The sequence below is a fragment of the Cervus elaphus genome, chromosome 9 (genome assembly GCF_910594005.1).
Source record: "Cervus elaphus chromosome 9, mCerEla1.1, whole genome shotgun sequence".
Classification (NCBI taxonomy): Eukaryota; Metazoa; Chordata; class Mammalia; order Artiodactyla; family Cervidae; genus Cervus; species Cervus elaphus.
In genome coordinates, this window is record NC_057823.1 from 80,767,637 (window position 1) to 80,795,571 (window position 27,935).

General features: G+C 38.7%; 1 protein-coding gene and 1 pseudogene across 1 annotated transcript; one reads left to right on the forward strand and one right to left on the reverse strand.

The window, feature by feature from the left end:
* Positions 1-257: 257 nt before the first annotated feature.
* On the forward strand, positions 258-27,492 carry RARS1 (arginyl-tRNA synthetase 1). Its single transcript, XM_043913494.1, has 15 exons — positions 258-378; positions 1,718-1,852; positions 6,094-6,282; positions 7,400-7,508; positions 8,065-8,165; positions 9,363-9,484; positions 10,818-10,938; positions 12,678-12,807; positions 13,797-13,901; positions 17,371-17,549; positions 17,915-18,024; positions 21,937-22,042; positions 25,899-26,071; positions 26,209-26,456; positions 27,270-27,492. The coding sequence occupies exons 1-15, from the start codon at positions 334-336 to the stop codon at positions 27,377-27,379; spliced, it is 1,983 nt and encodes a 660-aa protein (XP_043769429.1). The 5' UTR covers positions 258-333; the 3' UTR covers positions 27,380-27,492.
* LOC122700548 lies at positions 8,452-9,029 on the reverse strand (annotated as a pseudogene).
* Positions 27,493-27,935: the final 443 nt, after the last annotated feature.

The window sequence follows — 27,935 nt, forward strand, 5'->3', positions numbered from 1 at the left end:
AGCCCTTAAGAGACACAGGCTTTCGTAAGATCCTCTGTCTAAATCCGTTGAGCACAGAGCAGCTCTGGTCCAATTCCCCTCAAATTCTTTGCTCTCCTCCGAACATGAGACTCTGGAGGCTGCAGCCTCATCCAGGCAGAAAATTCCTCGCGAGTTTTCCCTGCAGTTTCTCCAGAATTCCACCAGGGGGCAACAAAGGAGGAGGCAACGACACCCAGCCAGCCCAGCGTGGCTTGGGGGGGCCGGCGAGGGCCGAAGGGGAGGGGTTCCGCTTCCGAGAGGGCTCACCGCTTCCGCTTCCGGCGACTTGGAGGTTAGGGCGCTGACGCGAGGATGGACGCCTTAGTTGCTCATTGCTCCGCGCGGCTGCTGCAGCAGGTAGTACCGCATGGGGCCGGTGGGAAGGTTTGAAAGGGAGGCCCCAGGGCCCGGCTCCCGCCCGGGCAGCACTCAAACAACGGCCGCGAGGCGGGGACCGGCCTGCGCCCCTCCGACAGGGAAAGCGGAGTCCCGATTCCCGGACCTGCGCTGCCTCGGAGGTTAATGCCCTCCCAGGAACGCTTTCCAAGAGATGGGAGAGGAAGAACCCAGCGTTCCTAGGCCCGGGTGACAGTGAGGTCCAGCGAGACGGAGGATCCCCCTCTCTTTGACACCCCCAAGCCAGCATCTACAGGGGGGCTGAAGCCTGGCGTGTCGAGACCCGCCTCGGCCAGTGTCCTTTCCCGAACAAGCGCGCTCTGTCGGGGGGAAGCGCGGGAACACACACACAGGAGGGTAGGGTGAGAGCAGGAGCCCTGGGCCCTGTTTGCCGCTCAGCACCCCGTTCTGTCCGCGATACTGTGCAAGAGGAATCCGGAGATTCTTTCCTCTCGGCCCGTGCAGGGGCCGATTATCAAGCTGAGGCTTGCTTCTTGCCATCAGTATTCGTGGGGAAAGAACTGCAAGAGTTTGTCAAGAAGTGACAGTTTCCTTACATTCTAGGTGCAGGTGGGGCGGGGTGGGAGGATGGGGACCTCTTCATTGCTAAATCCGTCACAAGTTGGTCAAGTAAATTGTCACGTTCTTTATTGTTTCGGTCATATGGTCTTTTTCAGTGTAGGGACATAGGTATACTCTCAGTGGGTTGTGATAAGAATAATAGAGATGATTTCTGAAAAGTGTTTAGCTCTGTGCCTGGAGCACAGTATGCTCATTTATGGCATATTGTGTTTTTTGCCTTTGCTGTAATTATGCCTAGGTAAACAATCAAATTTGAAGTGAGGAATCTCTCCTTGAATAACGCAGTTTGGTAGCTTTATTTCTCTTGAATTGACATGTCTTTGGTTCTGGGTATTAGAGTGAAACATCTGATCTAGGACTTAAGACACTGGAAACAGAGGATTAAAGGGGAAAGTCCTTTTGTCTCAGAAAAGGCAGAAGCAGAAGGACTTGAACCAAAGGAACAAGCAATCTGAAGGTGATCCCACTGCAAGCTTAACACCCCTGTTTCTCCTCTCCAACACACACAAATACTTTTTTCTTACCAAGGATAGGATCGATAATGTCATCAAAAAACTCAAAGAAAAACCACAAGTTATCAAAGGCAAAGTCCTTAATTGCTATACCTCTACCATGCTCAGGTGGAGAGGAGGGGAGATGAGGAAGTAAGTTTATGGTTCAGTTTATCACATCTGGGAGTCATCAGTCATGATGGACCAAGGTGGCTCTTCTTTCCTAGGAAAAAGAGATAAAGTTTCTGACTGCTGAAATTGATCGGTTGAAAAACTACAGCTGTTCAGAAGCTTCTTCAGATTTGGAGAATTTGCGAGAAGAAAATTTAAAATTAAAGTATCGACTGAATATTCTCCGAAAAGTGAGTACTCTGGGCTTTGGTTTCCTTCTACAATTTAAATTATTGTGTCTTTTTTAAAAATCCTTGTTAAAGAAGATGCTGAAAGGAATTTGGCAAAAGGACTTAAACCCTGTCCTTTCCCCCTGCATTAAACAAGTTAGGAGTAAGTTGTTGGTGCAGATAATAGAGAAATTGCTGTTTTTCTTCTGGGACCCTTTGAAATGTTTCATCATACTAAGTTGTTTAGCCAGCTTAATTTTCAGTAATTGCTTATATCAAATCAAAATATTTTTAACTACACCCACAGTCCTTCTCTGCTTTAAGTTGGTTATTTTACAGTTTTATTTTTGTATTTTATGCTGTCATATTTGTGGGAAGGTTCTTTTCCACTTAATGTTTTGGAACATTTTTTTCCCATGAAGCTTGTATTGGTTATTTCATGACTTCATAATCTTAACAGTGTTTATCGATTTTGTCAAAAGATTGAGCTTGCTTCCGTTGGGGCTTTAATTTCTTGGCCTGCCTTTCAGGTCTGCTGATGACACATCCTGGGTGATGACCTCACTCCCATGATTGTTCTGCTCTGTGTGTGCTCCACTACTTTCAGGCAGGCTGCACTGGCATTATACCCTTTTTCCAAAGCTTACTGTCTTTATTTATCTTAGTCTCTGCCTGCCCCACTGCCATGAAGTCCTTTTTTATTACCTACTGTGATCTCTTATGCTTGAAATAGCTTTGAGTCTTCTAAAGTAAAAAAATTCCTTTTCCAGGGAATTGTCCCCAACATATCTCACCTTTCTGATTATCTCATTCATTCTGCACTTATTTATATTCATTTCTCTTTATTTCAAGTCAGAACTATTGTTAAATACCTGATATGTGCTGGAAGCTAGGAGGGAAAAGATACAAAAGGAAGTGTTTTTTTTTTTCTACTGAAGTATAATTGCTTAATGTTGTGTTAGTGTCTCCTGTACAACCACTATGAATGAGCTGTATGTGTACATACCCACCCTCTCTCGGACCTCCTTCCCACCCCTCCAACCCTCTGCTTTACAACACGTGTTAGATCCTTCAAAAAGTGAGTGCTCTGGGCTTTGGTTTCATCCCACAATTTAAATTACAGTGTCTTTTAAAAAATCCTTGTTAGCGAAGATTCTGAAATTTGATAAAAGGACTCAAACCCTGTCCTTTCCCCCCTGCATTAGACAAGTTAGGAGTAAGTTGTTGGTGTACATAATGGAGAAATTGCACTCCCTGTGCTACACAGCAGGTTCTCACTAGCTATCTGTTTTACCCATGGAAATGTATTTATGTTCAACCTAGTCTTCCAATTCATCCCACCCTCCCTCTTCCATGTTTGCACATCCATTCTCTACCTCTGCTTATCTATTCCTGCCCTGGAACTAGGTTCATTTTTCTAGATTTCACATACATGCATTATATACAATATTTGTTTTTCTCTCTCTGACTTACTACACTCTGTTTGACGGACTTAGGTCCATCCACATCTCTGCAAATCACCCAATTTCTTTCCTTTTTATGGCTGGCTAATATTCTGTTGTATTTATGGAATGCAGTATTCTTTATCCATTCATCTGTTGATGGACGTTTAGGTTGCTTCCATGTCTTGGCTGTTGTAAATAGTGCTGCAGTGAACATTGGGGTTCACGTGTCTTTTTCAGTTAGGGCTTCCTCCAGGTACGTGGGCTTCCCTGGTAGCTCAGGCAGGAAAGAATCTGCCTACAATTCAGGAGACCTAGGTTCAATCCCTGAGTCGGGAAGCTCCCTTGGAGAAAGAAATGGCAACCCACTCCAGTATTCCTGCCTGGAGAATTCATGGACAGAGGAGCCTGGCAGGCTAGAGTCTGTGGGGTCACAAAGAGTCGGACACGACTGAGCAACTAACCTTTTCCCGCTGGGTATATTCCCAGTAGTGGGATTGCTGGGTCATGTGGTAGTTCTGTTTTTAATGTTTTTTAAGGAACCTCCATACTGTTCTCCACAGTGGCTGTATCAATTTACATTCCCACCAACAGTGAAAGAGGGTTCCCTTTTCTCCACACCCTCTCCAGCATTTATTGTTTGTAGATTTTCTTTTTTAATATATTTTTTGATGGTGGCCATTTTGACCTGTGTGAGGTGGTTCCTCATTATAGTTTTAATTTGCATTTCTCTAATAATTAGTTATATTGAGCATCTTTTCATGTGCCTCTTGGCCATCTGCATGTCTTCTTTGGAGAAATGTCTATTTAGGTCTTCTGCCCATTTTTTGATTGGAGTTTTATTCTTTTTTTTTTTTGATACTGAGCTTCATGAGCTGTTTGTATATTTTGGATTAATCCTTTGTCCATTGCTTTGTTTGCAAGTATTTTCTCCCTTTCTGAGAGTTGTCTTTTCCTCTTGTTTATGGTTTCCTTTGCTATGCAAAAGCTTTTAAGTTTAATTAGTTCCCATTTATTTTTGTTTTTATTTTAGTACACATTTTCATAATGGACACTAGCTCTAGTGTGTAAATAGGAGAATTCTGTCAGCGTAATGTGGAAGGCATATTGTTTTTTTCACAGATATTTTGCCCTGCTGAGTAACAGCACTGAACACAAGACACGCAAACAACTGGAAACAGCAAGCCATGGAAGAATAAGTCGTGTAGGATGCCCATTCTCCCCCACCCTCTTCCTCTGGCTCACTTTGGCCACATGCCCTGACTTAAAAACACGTCTTGGATGGTTGTCTGAGATGCATTTTGCCCTTGTTTTCATTAACTTGGCAGCCTCAACTATTCTTCATACCCCCTCCCATTGAGCTGTCTTTTTTTTTCCCCCAAGATTAAGTCTTAACATTAATATTTATTAGAATGATAGGTACATTTTTTCATCAGTGACAATGTTAAGGTTTCTTTGTGATGGTGCTTTTGTTAAAAACTCAGATTTTGAGTTATCTCCTTCTGATGCTGATTTTATTATAAGTTCTGTTGTTTTAGAAGGGTGTTTTAATTTTTTGTTTTTGTTTTTTTGCATAATGTGAAGTTTCAGAGTGTTTATATTGAGTTGTAGCAAAGATGCTTGTACCACATGTAATATTTCTTCACCTCATGGAACTTAATGTTTTAGGGGAGAAAAGAGTATTGACCTTGAATCCTGGCTTTGCCTCTTGCCTTTATCATCTTTAGCAACTTACTTAATCTCTAGCCCACAGGGAAATGGTGATGGCAGTCATGACGTCCGTTTTTGTTATGTAGGTGACGTGAGGTAATGCACAGAAATAAAGCACTTGACTCCGTTCTTGACACGTGAATCACTCAGGGGTACCCAGTTCAGTACTGCTCGAATAATAGTTCTCATCATTGTTGCCGTTCTTATTACATATCATTGACGTTTTACTCATGTAAACTCGTGATTAGTGTGTAGACAGCATTTTCACTTGTGTTCCTTTAAGAGCATATCTGTTCAGTCACCAGTCTTCTTGACCTGCTGCATGGCAGGTAGAGTGTTAGGTGCCAGAACTTGTTTTATTGTTTAGTCACTAAGTCGTGTCTGATGCCTTTGCAACCACATGGACTGTCGCCTACCAGGATAGAACCATAAATAGACACTTTCTTTGCAATCAGAAGTCTGGTGGTATAGGGAGATAATTTGGAGAAAGTATGAAAAGTGCAATAATGGAGGTAATTGATTGGTGATATACCATCTTAAATGAGTGTATTCCGTTTCTGAGAAGGTAAGAAATAGGAAGTACCACAGGGTTATTTAGCAGTAAGACAAAACAGTCTGATATATTAATTACTCTCTAATTATAATTAATTACTCTGATATATTAATAGTACTCATCAGTATTTTTAACCTGTTTCATTTCACACTTGAAAGGGTCAGTGTTTTAGTGGAGAGATTAAATGTTTTTGTTGTTTTTGTCCATAGAGCTTTCAGTTCCTGCATTTGATAGGAAGTTATTTAGGATTGATTTTATATTATTTTCTCAGTACTTTAGGAAGCTGAGAAAATCATCAGCCCGTTACTCCCTATTGCTGGCCTCTGTTCTGGTTAAATATCTGTAGTAAAAAGTACGTGGGGTATTTTTACATGTATGTCTTAGATGCTGTGGGACAGACTTGTCCTGTTCATGCTTCTCAGCACATCCTAAATACGAGAGTGTTACACTGAGTGTGTGTTACCTTTCAGTGTCAAGATCCTTGAAGGCTTCTCAAAATATTTGGGGAATTTTTGTATGATTTAAAGATTATTAACATTTACATTCTTTTCTTACAGAGTCTTCAGGCAGAAAGGAACAAACCAACCAAGAATATGATTAACATCAATAGCTGCCTGGAAGAGGTCTTTGGTTGTGCCATTAAGGCTGCCTATCCAGTTTTGGAAAATCCTCCACTGATAGTGACACCAAGTCAGCAGCCCAAGTTTGGGGACTATCAGTGTAATAGTGCTATGGGCATCTGTCAGGTGATTATATTATTTATTATAGAGCATTCTTTGTGGTTTGATTTTTCTTAAGCGTTACAGTTATCATTGAGTGCATGCTCAGTCATGTCTGTCTCTTTTCCAACCCCATGGACTGTAACCCGCCAGGCTTCTCTGCCCGTGTGATTTCTCAGGCAGGAATACTGGAGTGCGTTACCGTTTCCTTCTCCAGGGAGCTTCCTGACTTAGGATCAAACCCACACATCTGCATCAGCAGGCAGATGCTTTACCACTGAGCCACCTGGGAAGCCCATAATTATCATTATCATTTACATAAATAGTAGAGCCTTGTATCCTCAGTGAAAACATTTCCCACAGTTCTGAAAAACTTGAGGAAAGGGAATGTGTAGTTTTAATTTTTAAAAAGCACAAATTTTAATATTTAAATTATATATACTCAGTATTTAAGGAAATAGCTGATACTGTTTTGTTTTGGCACATTCCTCCTTTTGTGTCCAGGATAACTGAGTTATTGTTGAGGGATTAGAAGTTAGCTAATTAGCACCAGCATTCCCATCAAATATTTGATGGAGATGGGTCTTTGAGATAGGCTTGTGTATGCTTGTGTATTTCATATTCAGTCAGAGGAGTTCCCTGTTTTTAATAGCTAATGTGTTAGTAGTTTATTGCCCTTGGTTTGGGACTTTTTGATTTCTTTTCATTGTTGAATAGAAAGGCTTCATCTAAATAAATCAGATTTTTTTCTAGATAATTTTTGTGTGTCTGTGCTGGAGTTAGGTTTATGAGGGTGCTATTTACTACTCAAATCTGAATATTGCACACTTTCATGATTTGAAAATTATAAATGTAAATGTCCTGGAAACAGGCATTATAACTAAAGACTTTAAAAGTCTTCATTAAGAAGTTCTAGATCATTGTGGCAGCTCATTCTGAAAAGAGATGCTGTGGTCTTGGCACTTTTCCACTCCTCCTGGCACTGTTGCTATTTGATGCTTTAATCTCTCTTTACAAGGTCGTTGGGCTCTGCTTCTGCCTTTTGATGAGTCTTAATGTCAGGTGAATCTGACGCTTTGTCAGCTGTGCATTTCCTAGTAATCTGCTGAGACCTGTTGTGTAATCAATCATTTATGTTTTATAGATGCTTAAAACCAAGGAACAGAAAGTTAATCCAAGAGAAATTGCTGAAAACATTGTCAAACACCTCCCAGACAATGAATATATTGAGAAAGTTGAAATTGCTGGTCCTGGTATGTCATAATGTACTCTTTCTTAAGTAGTTCTGTTGATTGCTGAGTCCTTTTGAAATAAGAAAAGAAAACCATTTTAAATATAAACATGAGGTTAAAACTCATGTACTGAACAAGATGATGAAAGCACCTTGGATTGGGAGTTAGGAAACGGAGGTTTTAAACTAGACTTGCTCACCTGGTTGTGGGTGAGTTACTTTATTGCCTTGTCACTCAGTTTCTCATCAGCAAAAAGGAGGTAAGTGATGGCAGATATTCTGTGGCAAAAGGATCGTTTCTTTTCTGTTAAGAATTAAACAAATCATTGGCTGGGAGTGAAAGGGTCCTGCATTAAGTAGGAAGCTTTCAGGAAAGTGGTGAAACTAGATTGGAAATAGGGAGCTTATAAGAGGGCTCAAGCCAAGGCCCCAAGTGGTTTTGGGAGCCTGAAAAGTTTTACCAGAGCCATACTAGGGTTCTGGAGCCAGCATAAGTGAAATTGAGAAGTGCTTTGGGAGTGAGCTGTCTTCAAGTTTGGAGGCTGTCTGATTTTTCTCTCTTCCCTGTTTTTCTTTAGGTTTTATTAATATCCACTTAAGAAAGGGCTTTGTATCACAACAGTTGACCAATCTCTTGGTGAATGGTGTTAAAATACCTTCCATTGGAGAGAACAAAAAGGTATATGTATATTTTTTGATTGATAGCATAATACATTAGAATTCTATTAGCTATAGCTAAGAATGGTTTTCACTTTATATTGAGATTTAGTCATATTTTGAGATTATGAACATAGCTGTGAAGTAACCTTTCCACTGGGTCTTTTTTTTTTTTTTCTGGGATCTTCTGCCAGTGTTCAGTAGGTGATCTGTAGGAGTTGCTCCACATGCAGATGTATTTGTGGGGAGGAAGACAATCTCCATATCTTAGTCCACTGCTATCTTGAAAGACCCTCTTCCCCTGGGTCTTTTTTTTTTTTTTTTCGGTTTTCCCACTTGAATTTTATTTGGGCAGACCTGGGGACAGAGAGGGCCTGCACCTAAAAGACATTGGGCCTCTTGGTGGTGAAGCGTGGCTTGTGCTGGCGACGGAGGGAGGGCCTGGTGTGGCAGTGGGAACTTGATCTTGGAGTCTTGGAACTGCTTGACTGCTGGTTGGTGGCACTTGCTGGCTGCGATCTCCTCCACCTTCACGATCTGGATTGAGAGGGCCCGGGCTCGGTGCCAGCGCCCACGTCTCGGTAGCCCTGGGTGATGGCACCGGCTGTGGTCAGATCCCGTACTCCCGGTGCATGCTGTGGGTGCTGTTGTGGGGGTCACAGCACAGCCAGATGCAGGGGGGATTTCTCGGACGCCTGTCTACAGTGGACCATTTCCCCCTAGGGTTTCTTCATCGTCTTCAGTGGAGACACAAAAGTACCAGGAGTGGGACTTGGCAACAGCGTGATTAGACGCAAAAATTCTCCTACGATAGAGGAGCGGCATTTGGGGTCGGCAGGCAGCGCCCCACCACCTCACACTTGCGAAGCATCCCAGAGGCCTTCATGGCGCTCTGCCCACGGTCTCCAGCACCCTTGAGAAAGCCCCCCTAGGTCTTGATCGCTATGTGATTTTTGTTTTCATTCCCCAAGTCATTTGAGGTAGCCAGCTGATATTTATGAGTTGTCTCTGAAATAAAGAATAGATAACTTATTTAAACAGATTTGATTATTTTTCAATTAATGATGGACAAGTTCCATCAGAAATCCTAACAGTTGAATTACAGTCCAAGCTAATGTTTAAGCCTTGTTTATTATTAAATGTTATTAATGAATGTGTTAGCAAAAGAAAATATTTATACATATACCCCCCTCTAAAAAATCTTTATTATTTATCCCAGGTTATAGTTGACTTTTCCTCTCCCAACATAGCTAAAGAGATGCATGTAGGCCACCTCCGGTCAACAATCATAGGCGAGAGCATGTGCCGCCTCTTTGAGTTCGCAGGATATAATGTGCTGAGGTATGTACTCTTGCCTTTCTTTGGAGATTTCTATAGAAGAGAAAATGTCATTAGAGAAAGAATCTTTGACTAAATCAGTGGTTCTTAAGTGTCTGCTTCATAATCACCCATTAGGCTTTTAAATTATGTCCTTGGCCCCTCCTTTGGACTAATAGCTATTTAGACTTGGGGTGGATGTAGAACCAAGGAAAAAGCTCCTTCATTATTGCACAAATATTTCTTGAGTGCCTCTTCTGTATACTAGAAGTATATATTTTAGTGGGAGAGGTAAGCAAGAAACGGATTGTACTGGACCTTGTAGGCCATGATAGGAAATTGGGATTTTATTAAATGCAGTGGGAAGCTTTTGGAGAGTCTTAGTATGGCATATAATATGATTAGAGATTACTCTGGTTACTTTGAAGAAACTAGGCAAAGAAGGGAAAAAGAACTATAGTAATTAATTAGAAGTCTGTTTTAATAATCCAGTCAAGAGATGATCTGATGGTTTAAGGTTAAATGAAAGCAGTGAGGAATGAGAAGTGATTGTATTGATATATTTTGAAGAATTTTGTCCACTGATATGTGGGAACTACTAAATTATACTGAAATAATTGGTTGAACAGTTACGTTTTCATAAAATTATGGTAATGATCAACATTGACCTGACTGCCACTGTCCCAGTTAACTATGCAACAAACAGATCACAGTCCATTCATAGGAACTTCATTCAGCAAATCCTGTAGGCCAGGTGTTTGCAGGCTCCATTACTGGGTATCTAATGACAAACATAACAGACCTTGTCTTTGTCTCAGACCAGATGAGGAAACACCTCCATAAAAAGAACAATACTAAACATGATGTATTGGCACTTAATGTTTGTGGTTCCTAATGGAATATCAGTTCAGTTCAGTAGCTCAGTTGTGTCCAACTCTGCAACCAGCCCCATGGACTGCAGCATGATAGGCTTTCCTGTCCATGACCAACTCCCGGAGCTTGCTCAAACTCAAGTTCATCGAGTCCATGATGCCATTCAACCATCCCGTCCTCTGTCGTCCCCTTCTCCCATCTTCAGTCTTTTCCAAGCATCAAAGTCTTTTCAAATGAGTCAGTTCCTTGAATCAGGTGGCCAAAGTATTGGAGTTTCAGCTTCAGCATCAGTCCTTCCAATGAATATTCAGGACTGATTTCCTTTAGGATTGGCTGGTTTGATCTCCTTTCAGTCCAAGGGACTCTCAGGCGTCTTCTCCAACTCTACAGTTCAAAAGCATCAATTCTTTGGTACTCAGTCTTCTTTATAGTCCAGTTCATGTTTATCATTTTTAAGTGGTTTTTGTTCTGTGTTTGGTATTAGATTAAACCATGTAGGAGATTGGGGAACCCAGTTTGGCATGCTCATTGCTCACCTGCAAGATAAATTTCCAGATTACCTAACAGTTTCGCCTCCCATTGGGGATCTTCAGGCTTTTTATAAGGTTTGGTGCCATTTATTATTGTATTATTTGTGTGTCTATCAGTTATCATAGTTTTCCTTAGGGAGTTTTAAATGGTATTTGAAGCTATGATGGGGTTAAATAAAAGTTGCTGCATTCTCTGTTCCTCAGTATAGCATGTTTGCTTTTATCAGTGTATGCTAAAAGTTTAATTCTACAGCATTACCCATTCTTACATGAATTTAGGAGTTTGTTAGTCAAAATACATTTTAGTTTTTAAAAATTTTGATGCTGCTGTTATCTTCCTGATTCTGTATATTTTGAAAGCATTAGTTAAGTATAAACAGTTTTTTAAAGACAAATTTACCATAAACCATAATTTTAAATAAATCACTGTAGTAAACAGTCTTTGACTCTTTCACTTATCCATATATAAACATTTATTATATCAATTGTGGTTATAATATCATTTCTGTATTGTACCTATTTAAAGTTTTATCATACTCTTTCATGTTACTTTGTGACCACATCTTATTTTGGATTTGTAGACCAAAGTGTATACTCCTTATTATTGGATTTTTTCCCCCCCATTTTGGGGATGCTCACTAAGTAACTTCATGTTTTTACTTGTAGGTTTACTTGTAGGTTGTATCTATGTGTTTCTACATGTAGGTTTTCTTGTTTTTAAAATTGTTTTCTTATGATAGAGTCCTAGAATAGGATTACTGTATTAAGAAATAATATAGTACTTAAAACTTTTTTTGGTTGGTTGGTAATTGGCTTTTTTAGAGGTTTTTTTTTTTTTTTATCTTTTGGTGTGTATTTTCTAATGAAAAAATGAAAAATCGTTTACTGATATCAGTTAGGTGAAATAGCTGTTATAATCTGCTGGGATTCTGTACACTGAATGGGCAAATCTATTAATGCCATAAAATATTTAAAATACACTGCTGAATTTTAATACCAAGGATAAAAGAAAAACCATATATTTATAGTTTTTAAAACATACAGATCTGTGATTGCAAAGAAATATCTAGAATTTTCATCAGAATGTTATTGCTGGTTAGTCTGGGATAGGGTTAACAATAATATTTTTCTGATAAGCACCTATTGCTTTCAAAGTAGATATGAACCAGTGAAAGCAATCTTTTTGGTTGCACAGGGTCTTTGTTGCTGCACAAGGGCTTTCTCTAGTTGCAGCCAGCGGCCTGCTCTCTGGTTGGCGTGCGCTGGCTTCTCTGGTTGCAGCGTCCAGACTCGAGGCTATTGGGCTTCAGCGGGTGTGGTACACAGGCTTCATTGCCCCACGGCATGTGGTATTTTCCCAGACCAGGAAGCGAACCTGTGTCCCCTGTACTGGCAGGCAGATTTTTATCTACTGTGCCACCAGGGAAGTCCACGATTTTATTTTTAATTACAAAAAAAAAAAAAATTATTCAGAGTGGAAAATAGAGCCTGGAAAATTCAGCCTCATCTGTTAGCTGTACATTGTAATTCTCCTGGAACACAAGCACTAGTGTGAACTGGAAAGGTAGAGGTAGCACTGTGATGCAAATTTTACATTTTTTAAGGAAAATTATTTCAGAAGCAATAATTGGGTTTTATTAGCACATTCATTTGTAACAACGTCTTTGACTGTTGAGTTAGAACACTTGTTCTGTTGTTCAACAGATCTAAATTTTTACTTCCTCCGTTTTTTTTTTTTTTTTTTTTTTTAAGAAATGTGTTTTATCTAGAAATATGGGGCTGACTGTTTACAAACCTTACCTTTTTTAATATAGGAATCCAAGAAGAGATTTGATACTGAGGAGGAATTTAAGAAGCGAGCATATCAGTGTGTTGTTTTGCTCCAGAGTAAAAATCCAGACATCATAAAAGCTTGGAAACTTATCTGTGATGTCTCCCGCCAAGGTAAACTTCTGGGCTTTGTTTATCCAGCGAATACTATTGCATGTAGTTTCTTGAGTATTCAGAATTGACTTTGAATGATGTATTAAATTTTCAAGGGCTAGCAAATCAATTTTTTTTTTCTTACTTATTTTCTGAAATTGAAACTACAAAGAAAGTTTATAAAGACAGGCAGGTGCAAATTTTAATTTCTTTAGAAGTCAGGAAAAATTAGTTAGAAAAAAAGTAGAAAGGAAAAAGATGCTATTCACATTAAGCATCCAAAGCTATAAAATCCTTTCAGATAATTCTATCCAGAAATGTGTAGGGCTGAAATGAAGGGAAATACACGCCAGGGTGGAACAGAGTGTTTGGGTAGAGTGTCATGCCGAGTCCCCTTGTTCTCCATATTCATTTGTGGTTTCAAGACAGTTCTGAGTGTTCACAGACTTGACTGTTATTTGAAAGGTCACTTTGAAGAACAGATGAACACGAATAGCCAGTAGATCTTTGGAAAAAATAGCCAGTAGGTGTTTGGAGAAGGCTGTTTTGCCACACTAGGCAGTAAAATGTGTTGTGTTACTGTAGGTTATCTCGTGTCACTAATGTGCAGCTAGACAAAAAGATAAATGGTACCAATTAGGAAAAACTATAAGAAAATTCAGTGAACAGTTGATCTCCAAATAGGAAAGGCTTTTTTTTTTCCTTATCATGTACATTTCCTAAGTACATTTTTAAAAAATTACATGAGGTATTTCTTTGGAGGAAAAAAAATGTAGACAGGAAAAAAGAAAATAAGTTAGCTGTATTCTTACCCACTGTTAATAATTTTGATGTGTATCTTGCAATATTTTCTTCACATTTTGAAAATGGCAATATGTATATATTCTGTATCATACATTTTAATGTAATTAATTTTCTTCCAAATATTTCAATTAAATAATAAGTTTCTTTGAAGGTAAGAGGCATGTCTCTTTTTAAATTATACATTCTCTTTATGACTTTTTCCCTAGAGTTTAATAAAATCTATGAGGCATTGGACATCTCTTTAATAGAGAGGGGAGAATCCTTCTATCAAGATAGGATGCATGACATTGTAAAGGAATTTGAAGATAGAGGTAAGCACTCTACTTTTTTTTTAAACTTTATTATACAAATTTTCGAACATAGGCAAAAACAGAGAGAGTATTATAGTGATCTCCCAGCTTCATGCACTAGTCACCAACTTAGTTATGAACACAGGCAGACCTTACTGTGTCTGTTACCTTCCTGTGTACACTGCTTGTATTATATAATTTCTTCTGTGACTGCTTTGGTTTGTCTCTGAAACAACAGACCCTTCATCCCACCCCAAAACCATGATACCATTATCAGTCCATGACAACTAATACTTCCTTCCTTTCTTTTTTTCATTTGTTATTTGGTTCTGTCAGGCCTCAGTCACATCACGTGGAATCTTTCATTGTCGTGAACAGACTCTCTTGTGGCATGGGGGCTTCAGTAGTGTGGCCTGCTGGCTTTGCTGCTTTGTGACGTGTGGGATCTTAGTTCCTTGACCAAGGATTGGATCCTAGTTCCCTGACCAGGGATTGAACCCATGCCCCTGCATTGCAAGGCAGATTCTTAACCACTGGACCACCAGGGGGAAGTCCCAATGATTTCTTAATAGCAAGTCATGAGTTCAGATTTTCCAAGCTGATTCATATTTTTTAATCTTAAGTATTTTTTTCAGAGTCTGCACATTACATTTGTTTAATATAAAATTTGTTAAGTCATGGGTTCCTCTCCATAGCCCCATACTTCTTTCTCATTTACTATTGAAGAAACTAGGCCATTTGTCCTACAGAGATGTCCATATGGTGGTGTGTGGCGTAATTCCTCTATCTGTATTTTCTAAAGAGGCTAGATTAAACTCTGGTTTGTGTTTTGTTTTCTTCACTTGTTTTGTCTTGTCTATTTGTGAGAATGCCAATTTTTAGTTGGCTCTCTTGTTATGATGTTAAGATGAATTAGTGGGTTCAGGTCTTGTCAGCCTGATCTATCGTTTTAATTTCTCCATTAGACTTTCCTCTAGTGGTTGTAGCAGCTATTGATGGTCATGACTTGGTTCCATTATTTTATTAGAGGTTGGGAAATGTAGCATTCTGTCATTTATTTTGTTTGTTACCTGGAATTCTGTGCAGAAATTTGTCACATAATCATTTTGGTTTAACCTGAGGTATGGTTCATAGAAGGCAAACAGTATAAATGCTTGGTTCTTTCTTTATTTTTCTTTACCAATTTTCAGAATAATAAATAAGTTTCTTAATATTTTCCAGATGTAACAACTGGATTATTTTTAGCATTATTGTAAATTAGGTATTTTATGTTTTCCAACTGTTTGCCTTTATTTTTTAATACTCAGATTGTCTTGTATTTAGCTAATGGTAGTCTCAAGTGGCTTTCCTTTTTTTCCCCTTTGACCCTTACAGTTTTTGATAGTTTACTTGTTTTCTGGACACAAACTTGTTTTCAGGATAAGTTTGTACATTTCCTGCCTCACTTGTGGATTCAGCCAGTCTGTTATCTCCAGGGAAACTTAGTTCCTTGAAGGAGAAAATGATACTTACTAATCACATTCTGGAAACTGGGGACCATACTTTTAAGATAAGGAATTTTTTAAAATTATTATAACTTGAGATATAGTTGATTTACAATTAACTTCTGCTTTACAGCAAAGTGGCTCAATTATATATATAAATTTTTTTTTCATATTTTCCATTATGGTTTATCACAGAATGTTGATTTTAGTTACCTGTGCTATATGATAGAACCTTGTTTACCCATTCTATGTATAATAGTTTGCAACTACTAACTCTAGACTCCCCTCCCTCCCTCAGCAACTACAAGTCTGTTCTCTCTGAGTCTGTTTCTATTTCATAGATAGGTTCATTTGTGTCATATTTTAGAGTCCACATATAAATTATATCATATGATACTTGTTTCTCTCTGTCTGACTTACTTCACTCAGGATGACAGTCTTTTTTAGATCTATCCATGTTACTGTTAATGGCATTTCATTCTTTTTTATAGCTGAGTAGTGTTCCATTGTATGTTTATACCACGTCGTCTTTATCCATTCATCTGTTGATGGCTATTTAGGTTGTTTCCACATCTTGGCTATTATGAACAGTGCTGCTGTGCAGACAAGGGTGCATGCATCTTTTTGAATTACAGTTTTATCCAGATATAAGCCCAGGAATGAGATTGATGGATCATACAGCAACTCTAGTTGTTGTTTATTGGGGAGCCTCCCTACTGTTTTCCATAATAGCTGCACCAATTTATATTCCTACCAACAGTGTAAGAAGGTTCCCTTCTCTCTACAATCTCTCCAGCATTTGTTATTTGTAGACTTAGGTAAAAAAATTTTAATAATGAGAAAAGAAGCTGGCCATGTTAGCCATGCTAGCAGAAAGGAGGAATTCAACAAAGCAAGGCAAAGCAAGTGTGGGGTCCTTAGAAATAGTTTAGGATATTGGAGGGAAACTGTATTGTATTCCTTGCTGTGAGGGGAAGATGAGAATCCAGATTGTCATAATGTGAGAAACACTTTAATTGTGTAATTATTTTGTACTCATAACAAGAAAAGTAATGTCCATTAAAAAAAGAAAAGCACAAAGAATTTAGTAACTTCCCAAGGTTACATAGCTGATAACTGCTAAGTCAAGAGTTTGTTTTTAACCAGGATTTTATACTGCCTTCACCCTACCAAGCATAAGTTTTCTAAAATGTTTAAAAAAAGAAAGGGAAGAGGCAGTAGTAATAGTATTTACTGCATAAAGTTATTGTGAAGGTTGAATTTAATAAGGCTCAATATAGTATTTAGCATATAGTAGCACATACTGAGGAGGAGGACATGGCACCCCACTCCAGTACTCTTGCCTGGAAAATCCCATGGACAGAGGGGCCTGGTAGGCTACAGTCCATGGGGTTGTGAAGAGTCAGACACGACTGAGCTACTTCACTTTCACTTTCATGCATTGGAGAAGGAAATGGCAACCCACTCCAGTGTTCTTGCCTGGAGAATCCCAGGGACAGAGGAGCCTGGTGGGCTGCCGTCTATGGGGTCGCACAGTTGGACACGACTGAAGTGACTTAGCAGCAGCAGCACACACTGAAATACGGCTGTTTTTACCATCATGTTCCTTATTGTCCCTTCTTGCATCCAAGAATTTTGCCTTTTTCATCATGAGTGTATGAACGTGATTTTATTTTTCCATTTTACTAGTCATTCCAGTGCTGAATCCTGCCATGTTTGTGCCCTGAACTCTGTTGTAGCTGTAACTCGAAAACTGTAAATGAATGAATACATTTTAAGAGGTAATGAAAGAAATTGCATCTTTCTCCCAAAGGAAGGCTATGGCTCCTGCTTGAAAACAAAGCACAGATTTCCATGTTTTGTGTCTGCTGAGCAGGTGGACTCCTCGTAGAATGAAGTGCTGTATGAAGAATTTGGGAGCCAGGTGTCGTGTTAGTTTGGGAAGCTACCAGGAACACACCCTGGGTGCCCAGACAACAATTTTCTCTTTTTCTTTTTTCTTCTAGGATTTGTGCAAGTGGACGATGGCAGAAAGATTGTGTTTGTTCCAGGATGTTCTGTACCATTAACCATAGTAAAATCGGATGGAGGTTATACCTATGATACATCTGACCTGGCTGCCATTAAACAAAGACTATTTGAGGAAAAAGCAGATATGATCATCTATGTGGTGGACAATGGACAAGTAAGTTTGTACATTTGTATCAATTTGCATTGTCTGATTGGAGGTAAGGCAGTATGGTGAAGCATTGGCATTCAGAAACCCTCTAAATTTTCCTCAAAGACAGAAAAGTGATAGAGAGAGCAGGGTTTGGATTTGGCCAAACTTGTTCACGTCTCAGTTTTCCCACTTGTCTCTATAAACTAGGAAGGATGTTCTCTTATTCTCATATATAAGGAATAAAGAAGAGCTTCTATAACTTTACTTGCCTTAAAAGGTTAGTGAGTGATTTGAATTTTACAAATCTTTATTCCTAAGTAGAAGAGCTTTAAGTCATTTTTTAAATTAGAAAGTTTAGCAAGTAACTTTCTCTTTCTATTTCTTTGTAGTCCTTACACTTCCAGACAATATTTGGTGCTGCTCAAATGATTGGTTGGTATGACCCTGAAGTAACTCGAGTGTCTCATGCTGGATTTGGCGTGGTGCTGGGGGAAGACAAGTAAGTCTGGAAAATGTGAAGGTGGTAACAACATACCTGACAGCCAGAGTTCTTTAATAGAGACTATTTGATTTGATGCCATAGTCTACATATGCTGTAGTATGTATGCAGCCAAGCTGTTTTGTACCTGTGTCTTATCACTGCCAGAGTGTAGCCTTTTAGGAAGAATTGAGAGAAATTTTTACATCTTCCATTTAATATTGTCTTAGGATCACTTAGTTATTTAATTACCATATCATTTTTGATTTGGTGACATGGCCTAGATTCTACCATCACATAAATGTGGGTGGTGTTTCTAAAAGCTTCATGAAGTAACTTAAGATGCTTAACACGCCAATGTGCAAAAGGGCTAACTAAGCATATGAAAGGCAGGCTAAGCATATAAAAGGCCTGGCCCCTACCCAAATAAATGTCAGGGTATTTATTTTAGATGTAAGGTTATATGCAGACAAATACCTTAGATCAAACATATAATTCTGTATAGCTGCACTTTTTTTGTAACTGGAAGACACCTGGCCCTTAAATATTAATGATCCTAAGAAAGTGCTAAAAATCAAACGCATGAGTTGAGTATTGCTTTATAGGATCTTATTTTCCTGTTTTGTTTTGGTTTTCTTTTTTTTTTTTTGGTTGTTTTTATTTGTTTTTATATAATTTATTTATTTTTTTATTGAAGGATAATTGCTTTACAGAATTTTATTGTTTTCTGTCAAACCTCAACATGAACCAGCCGTGGGTACACATGTACCCCTCCCTTTTGAAGCTTCCTCCCATCCCCGCCCCAGGTCGATACAGAGCCCCTGTTTGAGTTTTCTTAGCCATACAGGAAATGCCCGTTGGCTGTGTTACTCTTTCCATACATCTCACCCTCTCCTCCCTTCTCCCCATGTCCACAAGTCTTGTTTCTCCATTGCCGCCCTGTAAGTAAATTCTTCAGTACCATTTTCCTAGATTCCGTATGTATGCGTTAGAATACGATATTTATCTTTATCTTTCTGACTTGCTTCACTCTGTATGATAGGTTCTAGGTTTATCCACCTCATTAGAACTGACTCAAAGGCATTCCTTTTTATGGCTGAGTAATATTCCATTGTGTATATGTACCACAACTTCATCTATTCATCTGTCGATGGACATCTACGTTGCTTCCATGTTCTAGCTGTTGTAAATAGCGCTGCAGTGAACAGTGGGATACATATGTCTTTTTCAGTTTTGGTTTCCTCAAGGTGTATGCCTAGGAGTGGGATTGCTGGGTCATATATGGTTTTATTCCTAGTTTTTAAAGGAATCTCCATACTGTCTTCCATAGTGGCTATATCAATTTACATTTCCACCAACAGTGCAAGAGTGTTCCCTTTTCTCCACACCCTCTCCAGCATTTATTATTTGTAGACTTTTTGATGATGGCCATTCTGACTGGTGTGAGGTGATATCTCATTGTAGTTTTGATTTGCATTTCTCTAATAATGAGCAATGTTGAGCATCTTTTCATGTGTTTGTTAGCCATCCATATGTCTTTGGAGAAATGTCTGTTTAGGTTATTTTCCCACTTTTTGATTGGGTTGTTTGTTTTTCTGGTTTTGAGTTGTATGAGCTACTTAACATATTTTGGAAATTAAACCTTTGTCAGTTGTTTCATTTGCTATTATTTTCTTCCATTTTGAGGGTTGTCTTTTCACCTTGCTTATAGTTCCCTTTGCTGTGCAAAAGCTTTTAAGTTTAATCAGGTCCCACTTATTTACTTTTGTTTTTATTTCCATTACTCTAGGGGGTGGGTCATAGAGGATCTTGCTTTGGTTTATGTCATCGAATGTTCTGCCTATGTTTTCCTCTAAGAGTTCTATAGTTTCTGGTCTTAACATTTAGGTCTTTAATCCGTTTTGAGTTTATGTTTGTGTATGGTGTTAGAAAGTGTTCTAATTTCATTCTTTTACATGTAGCTGTCCAGTTTTCCTAGCACCATTTATTGAGGCTGTCTTTGTCCCGTTGTATATTCTTGCCTCCTTTGTCAAAGATAAGGTACCCAGAGGTGCATGACTGTAGCTTTGTAGGATAATCTGAAGTCAGGAAGGGTGATTCCTCCAGCTCCACTCTTCTTTCTCAAGACTGCTTTGGCTCTGTGGGGTCTTTTGTGTTTCCATATGAATTTTGAAATTTTTTGCTCTAGTTCTGTGGAAAATGTCATTGGTAATTTGATAGGGATTGCATTGAATCTTGGATTGCGTTTGGTAGTATAGTCATTTTCACAATATTGGTTCTTCCGACCCTGGTGGTATTATTTTAGATATCTGCATTTATATAATTATGGTGTCCTACACCATAAAAAAGAAAATTATCAGTGATAGCTAGCCAGTGGCATCCTACCATATTTTAAACATTGATATTAAAATGCTCAAATTCAGACCTCCCTGGTGGTCCAGTGGTTAAGACTCCACGCTTCCACTACAGGGACATGGGTTCATTTCCTGGTCAGGGACGTTACACATGCCGTGCAGTGCGGCCAAAAAAAAAAATAAAATGCTCAGATTCTGCCATCTATTTTTTTAGTGAATTTTTCTTTTTTTAAGGCTTTTTACAATAAATAATTTATCATTTTTTTATCATCTTCCTGTTTATTGAGCACCCACTGTGCATGGCATTGGCTGGGTGCTCCACAGTGTGTACATGAAGATAACATAAAACATGTCCTCTTTCCTGAAGAAGCCTGTCCTCTAAAGCAGAGCAGTTCCCTTTGGAACCTGTTAAAATACACATGCCAGGCCCTCCCAGAATAGTTACTGACTTTCTAGGTCTGCGGTGGGTATTAGGCATCTGTTTTTGAAAGCTCTTTTTGATACTCAGCTGTGCATCCCTCTCATTAGAACCACAGGTGAGAGGAGAGGACCCACACACACGAAAAATAAAGATTCAAGGCAGGCACAGGTAGGGAGTAACGGAAAAGACCAGATTTTGCCAAGTGGAGACATTAAGGAAGGCTTTCTTAGCATTTTGCCTAGGCTTTATGATGGGTATCATTTCATCACACAGGTCGTTTGGAATTTGTTGGATTCTCAAGGATGGGAGGGGATGACATAAGGAAAGGCTGGGAAATCATGTAGTTTTGGAATAATAAAGGAGTTTTAATTCCATAATAAAGGGCAAGATGATCCCTTTTAAAGGCAACTCTGAGCATACAACTTGAACAGGAAGTATCACAGTCACTTTGGCTGACTTTGTGTTAGATAGAAAAGCATGCTTCCTTTGTATCATTGTTGGGATCGAACAGTGTCTTTAATTTAAAAGAAAGAAAAAGACATTAAATATCTTGGAAACTTATTTAATAGGTAAAATCCAATTTTCATGAGATGCTTTTTAATAGTGCAGTTGCCCAGGGCAGTGCTTATCAGTACTTTTGACCCATCCACAAAGATTATGATTTCAGTGGGTATGGGTGGGGCCCTGACATCCAGTTTTAAAGTTCTCAGGCTGATTTTGATATGTTCTTAGGCTTGGTTACCACTAAAAAGGTGGAATTACTAGTTAGGAAAATGCAAGTGAGATTCCAGTTAAGAATTTCTTCCCAAACAATTCTAGAAGCAAAAGTATTATTAATTAATAATTCTCTAAGAAGGCAAAACAACTGACCCAGACTTCGTGTTCAGGAAAATGAACAAATTAACAGATGCCTTCTTTCTTTCCCTTTTAGGGACTGTATTAAAGATGGATATGTAGAGAATGCTATTAGGAGCCTAAAGCATAGAATGCTTGGAGTTGAGGGTTATAGATGATAGACACTTGGAAGTGTCTGCTTTCTTTTGTCATCCTCCCTGGTTATCAGCTGAATAAGGTGGTGTCAGACTTAACTTTTAAAGATTTCTAAGTTGGAAGGTCTGCTTCAAAACCTGTTTAACTAGGACATCTAAATTTTATTAGGAAGAAGTTTAAAACACGATCAGGTGAAACAGTGCGCCTCATTGACCTCCTGGAAGAAGGACTAAAACGCTCCATGGACAAATTGAAGGAAAAAGAAAGAGACAAGGTAACCCAGAGACTGACTTGTGTATTGTGTGCCATGCATTCTGCTGTGGTTTTTCATTTTTGTTTTTATTGAGAGAACTGGGAAGGTTTATAAGTCAGTCAGCTTCTGACAGGCTTATATCTCAGGTTTATAGCACAGTTTGTTTCTTCAATTGCTGAGTGTTTATTGTGAAAATATAGTTCTCAGCTATTTCAAAAGACCATGGCCTTTTCTTCCTTTGTTAATGTGGCATAGAATCTCTGCTGCTTCTTGGCAGTTCACCTGTCACTGCTTTGAACCAATGATAGGAGAATACTGAAGACTGAGGCGGTTTGAGTGAATCCCTACATTAGAGTGTACATCTGTTGAGCTTTCTCTGGGAGCATTTGAAGAGTCATCATTAGCAGTAAACACTGACCACGCGAGGCTTCCCGTGAGCCCACAGAGTAGGCAACATGATGGCCTTTCATAGCACCCTTAGAAAGGACTATGGTTGGATTTGTGTGAAATTTGGAGGAACTGCATCAAAATGGGGAAGAAAATTTTTTTTTAATATAGAAATAAACAGAGGTTAGAGATTGAGCCAAAGGATCTTAGGTCTTTTACATTCCAGCAGTCAAATGGAATGAACAAAGCTACTATAAACAGAAGAGTAAAATTGTAGAGAGACACAGAATAGGATTAAATGTAGACATGAATGAGACAAACAAAAAAGGGTTCTTTGAGGACATACTCTGGTTTGGTTTGGGCAGATCACTGATAATCCAGAGAGCATGAAGGCAGGCTCTAAGGGAACATTCTCCCCACCTGTTCCATTTCCATTGTTCCAAAGTGAAACATGAAGTTGTTTTCTGTTCTGTTTTCAGTTGGTGGTTGTCAAGTATACCCAGTTGATATCTCCAGAATAGTTTTGCCTTTTAGTCCTGGCCTAGGTATAAGTGGCAAAGTCAGATGAAAAGTGGAAAATTTAGTCACTAATCAGTTTGTTTAGTCTGCATAGTAACAAAAACTGCTTTAACTCTTTATTTGGCCGTTTCAGCTACTATTTTTTAATCTATATAGAGTAAAATGTAAAGCTTGATGAATTTTTACACACGTGTATACATGCTAACATCAACCAATCAAGTTATATCTCTTATCACCCCAGAAAGTTTCCTATCACCATAGATCATTTTTGTTTATTTGAGGACTTTAAGTGAAATCATAAAGTATGTGCTGTTTTCCAGGTATATCAGTAGTTCATTTCTTTTTACTGATAGATAAAATAGATAATAGTTTTAATGTGTTTCTTCTGTTGAAGGACATTAGGGTTGTTTCTGTTTGTTGACTGTTACGAATAAGAAGCTGTTAATAATTTCAGCATTACTGTTCAAGCTACTTTTTGGGTACATGCACTTTTCTCTTGGATGTATATCTATGAATGGTATTTCTGGGTTGTAGGGTGGGCTTACATTTAACTGTATTAAAAATTGCCAAGGAGAGAGTTACAAGCGTTATATACTCCCATTACTAATAGGATTGTTCCAGTGCCCTGTATCTTTCCACATAACTGATTTTGTGAGTCTTATTTTAATAGCTTTTCTGGTGAATATGTATTAGCATCTCACGGGTTAAAATTTGCATTTTTCTAATGAGTAGTTATGTTAACTGTTGCTTATTGATCATCTGGGTATCTTTTGTGAATGATATGTTCAAGTCTTTTGCGTAGTGTTTGTTTTAGACCATCCATTTATATTTATCCACATATTTACACTTTGCTGTGAACTTTATTCCTCCTTGCAGTTTTTAATTGCCTAGGTGTGGTTTGGAGAGGGAGGTAGAGTGTTTCCTTCTTCCCTTTGTATTTATCTTGCTTGGAGTTGCTGAGTTTTCTGAGGATTGGGTTCCTCATCAGTTTAGGAAAATTCTCAGGCATATCTCTTCAAACATTGCATCTTTGCCCTGTTCTGTTGTGGAATCTAAGTACATATATTATGTTAGAACTTTTGACTGTGTCCCAGAGTGTTTTTCACTTTTTTTTTTTCCACTTTTCTCCTCTATATGCTTTATTTTGGATATTCTAAATACCTTAATCATAGTTTTCCATTTTGAAATAATTTCAGACATAAAAAATTATAAAATAGTACAAAGTATTCCTGTATCAGCCTCCCCAAATATTAACATCCTATAGATGTAGTATGATTTCAAAACCAGGAAATTAACATTGCTACAGTACAGTTCACTAATCTGCAGACCTGAGTCAGATTTTGCCATTTGTCTCCTTTTTCTAGTCCAGGATCACATGTTGCATTTAGTCTTCATGTCTCCTTAATCTTTTTTAATCTGGGCAGTTCCTTGCTCTTTCTTTCTCTTTCATCATCTTGACACTTTTGGTCAGGTTTTCTGTGGAATGTCCTGTAGCTGGGTTCATCTGGTATTTCTTCGTGATTAAATTCAAGTTATATAGTCTTAGGAAGACAAGTTTCCTTCTCACATAATTATTTCAGGAGGCACACGATGTTGATATGTCTCATGATTGTTAACATTCATTTTGATCACTTTTGTTACGGTGATACTATCAGTTTTCTCCATTGTGAAGTTACTGTTTTTCCTCTTTGTAATTAATAAGTACTCTTTAAACGATTCCAGACTTTTAAAAGATGTGTTATTTATTTTATTTTTGGCTGCGCTGGGTCTTCGTTGTGGTGCGTGGGCTTCTTATTGCTGTGGCTTCTCTTGTTGTGGAGCATGGGCTCTAGGGAGTGTGGGCTTCAGTAGTTTTGCACAGCTTGTCCATTCCTGGACCAGGGATCGAACTCATGTCCTCGGCATTAGCAGGCAGACTCTTAACCACTGAACCACCAGGGAAACTCCAGTTGCAGTCTTTAAAGTTGCTGTTGCTGTGTTTCTGTTGTTTGTATTGTCTTGTTCCCCCTCCCCCTACCTCACCTCCTTGGGTTTTTCAGTCATTTCATCTGACATGGTGGGTGAAAAGTTGTAATAGTTCTAGATAATGTCATCTTCCTAGTTAAGTTTTCTGGCTGACAGATAGCACACCAGCTAGTTGTCTTAATGATGTCCTTGTGTTGATGCTCTCTGGAGACTTCAAACAGTTGCTTCTTATAATTTATTCAGCTTTTAAGTAGTTGATTCTGGTGGAAGGGGTTAGTCTGCTTCAAGCTACTGCATCATGTCCAGACCAGAAATCCTTACTTACTTACTTGACCTAATAATGCTTCAGAATATATGACCAAATTTACCAAGACAGTGTTAGTTCTTTTCCACTTCTTGACACCCTGTTTTCATTCCAGTTAATTACCTGACCCTAATTTTGTTTCCTATAACCCACCTCAGAATAGTCTATGGAATGAAGCAGATAAAAACTAACAGTTGGTGCTTTGGTTTCATATCTACTGAATACACTGGGAAAAAGTATTCAAGCTGACACTTCATATTTATAATCAGGTTTCTCATGGAAGCATTCTTTGTTATGCAGAGCCAATGAGTTTTATTTTCATTATTCCCTTCCGTGTAGATTGGTCTATGTTTTCCTGCCTCAGTGTTGATATTGATTAAAGCGCACCATTAGCTGCTCCTTGTGCCATGCTCAATCTCTTCAGTCGTGTCCAACTCTGTGCAGCCCCATGGACTGTAGCCCGCCAGGCTCCTCCGTCCATGGGATTCTCCAGGCAAGAACACTGGAGTGGGTAGTCGGTCCCTTCTCCAGGGGATCTCCCTGACCCAGGGAGCAAATCTGCGTCTCTTGTATCTCCTGCGTTGGTAGGCGGGTTCTTTACTACCATCGCCACCCTAGATGCTTCTTACCACCATCTTTGTCTGTGAGATGGTGGAACAAAACAAAGATTGGTAACTTAAGTATTTTTTGTTTTTCCAAAAGGTCTTAACCACAGAGGAATTGAAGGCTGCTCAGACATCTGTTGCTTATGGCTGTATCAAATATGCTGATCTTTCCCATAACCGGCTGAATGACTATATCTTCTCCTTTGACAAAATGCTGGATGACAGAGGAAATACAGCGGCTTACTTGTTGTATGCCTTCACTAGAATCAGGTAATTGGAGTGCAGCATTTTTTATTTTGAGTCAAATGATGATTTCTAGTTTGGATCAGTCATTCCTTATTATATGTTTTCAACGGAGAAGAATATACTAAACAAAGGGGAATGATGGCTGTTACCTAATTTTTCAGGTCGATTGCACGTCTGGCCAATATTGATGAAGAGATGCTCCGGAAAGCCGCTCAAGAGACCAAAATCATTTTGGACCACGAGAAGGAATGGAAACTAGGCCGGTGCATTTTGCGGTTCCCTGAGGTTCTGCAGAAGATTCTAGATGACTTACTTCTCCACACTCTGTGTGATTATATCTATGAGCTGGCAACTACTTTCACAGAATTCTATGATAGCTGCTATTGTGTGGAAAAAGATCGGCAGAGTGGTAAGTGGCTCATCCAGTAGTCATGTTGGGGATTGGGCACCAACAGAGGCATTCATTTGAGTTGAAAGTGGATAATTTTCAATTTATTTATGGAAACCCCCCACACCCAATTTCCCCCTAGTTACACAGTAATCCATATCATATACAACAGACAGAATTGCACTGACTCTAATACAAGCATAAATGGAATTCTTCCCATTCCCAAACAGACTCGTTTCCCCACCCTCAGGCACATGGGATGGAACCATGAAACTCCAAATAATTGGAAGGTCACTAGGAGTAGGACATTTCCAACAAAAGCAGTGTGACTGATAGTCACAGAGTGAGTCTTTGAGTTCTTGATAATGAAAACTACCCTTGGAGGAAAAAAATAATACCTCCTTTAGGCTTTTTGCTCTATTGTGTTACATAGTTAATGAAATAGACTGAACTGATGATTAATAATAATACAGCAAGTAGGCATTTCTGAGAGTCATGCTTGAGAACTTAAAATTTCATTAGGAAAAAAAATCATTATGGTGTTTAAAGTTAATTCAGACCATGAAGCCTAGAACAGAATAAAAAAAAAGAAAAAGATAAAATTACAGTCTAATAGTTCAGGCTCTATATCTCTTATCAGTTAAAAACAGATTTCTTGAACAGAACACCTTTTTTCTTAGAGTCTCTCTCTACAGTTTAAGTAAAGATGATTCTAGTTAAAGCCCCCAAAACATCTGAGTTAGGCTATTTACTTCTCAGTAAAGTCCAGAAATCGCGTATTCTTTAACAGTGATTTGTAGAAGAAGTAATTACTGTCTTTCTCTGTATTCTCAGGAGAAGTACTGAAGGTGAACATGTGGCGTATGCTGCTATGTGAAGCAGTTGCTGCTGTCATGGCTAAGGGGTTTGATATTCTGGGAATAAAACCCGTCCAAAGAATGTAATCCTCCTAAGGTCTGAACACTGTGTGTTTTCACCAAAGTGGCCATTAGCATTGTTTGCTTTTTTACAATCATGTGGATACAAGAACAAGTAAAAGGAATTTATCAACTATCTATAGAACTTGTGGTTCTTTGTCTCTCACAACTAAACTTCTGAAAAGTACTTTCACTAACTTTAATTAGATAAGGAATCCATTTATTGAGCCCTAATGTAGTCCCCAAGAACACAACCTTCACTGCCATTTATTCTGGAGAAACAAATGCTTAATATACATACGAATGTTACTGCACCATGCTGCTTCCAAGGGTCTCCACGCTCAGAGGAGCCTTGGATATGATCTTAATGAATTATGACCATAACTACCATTTATAAACTGGTCTGTACAGAGCCTGTATCCACAGCATAAAGGATACCTTGGGAATAAATATCTAACCAAATAGAGAATAGCAATAAGAAGACAAATTATGAAGAAGCCAAGTAGAAGCTCTAGGGGTGAAAAGTACAACTGAAATTAAAGATTTGCTAGAGGGGTCCAACAGCAGATTTGAGCAGATAGAA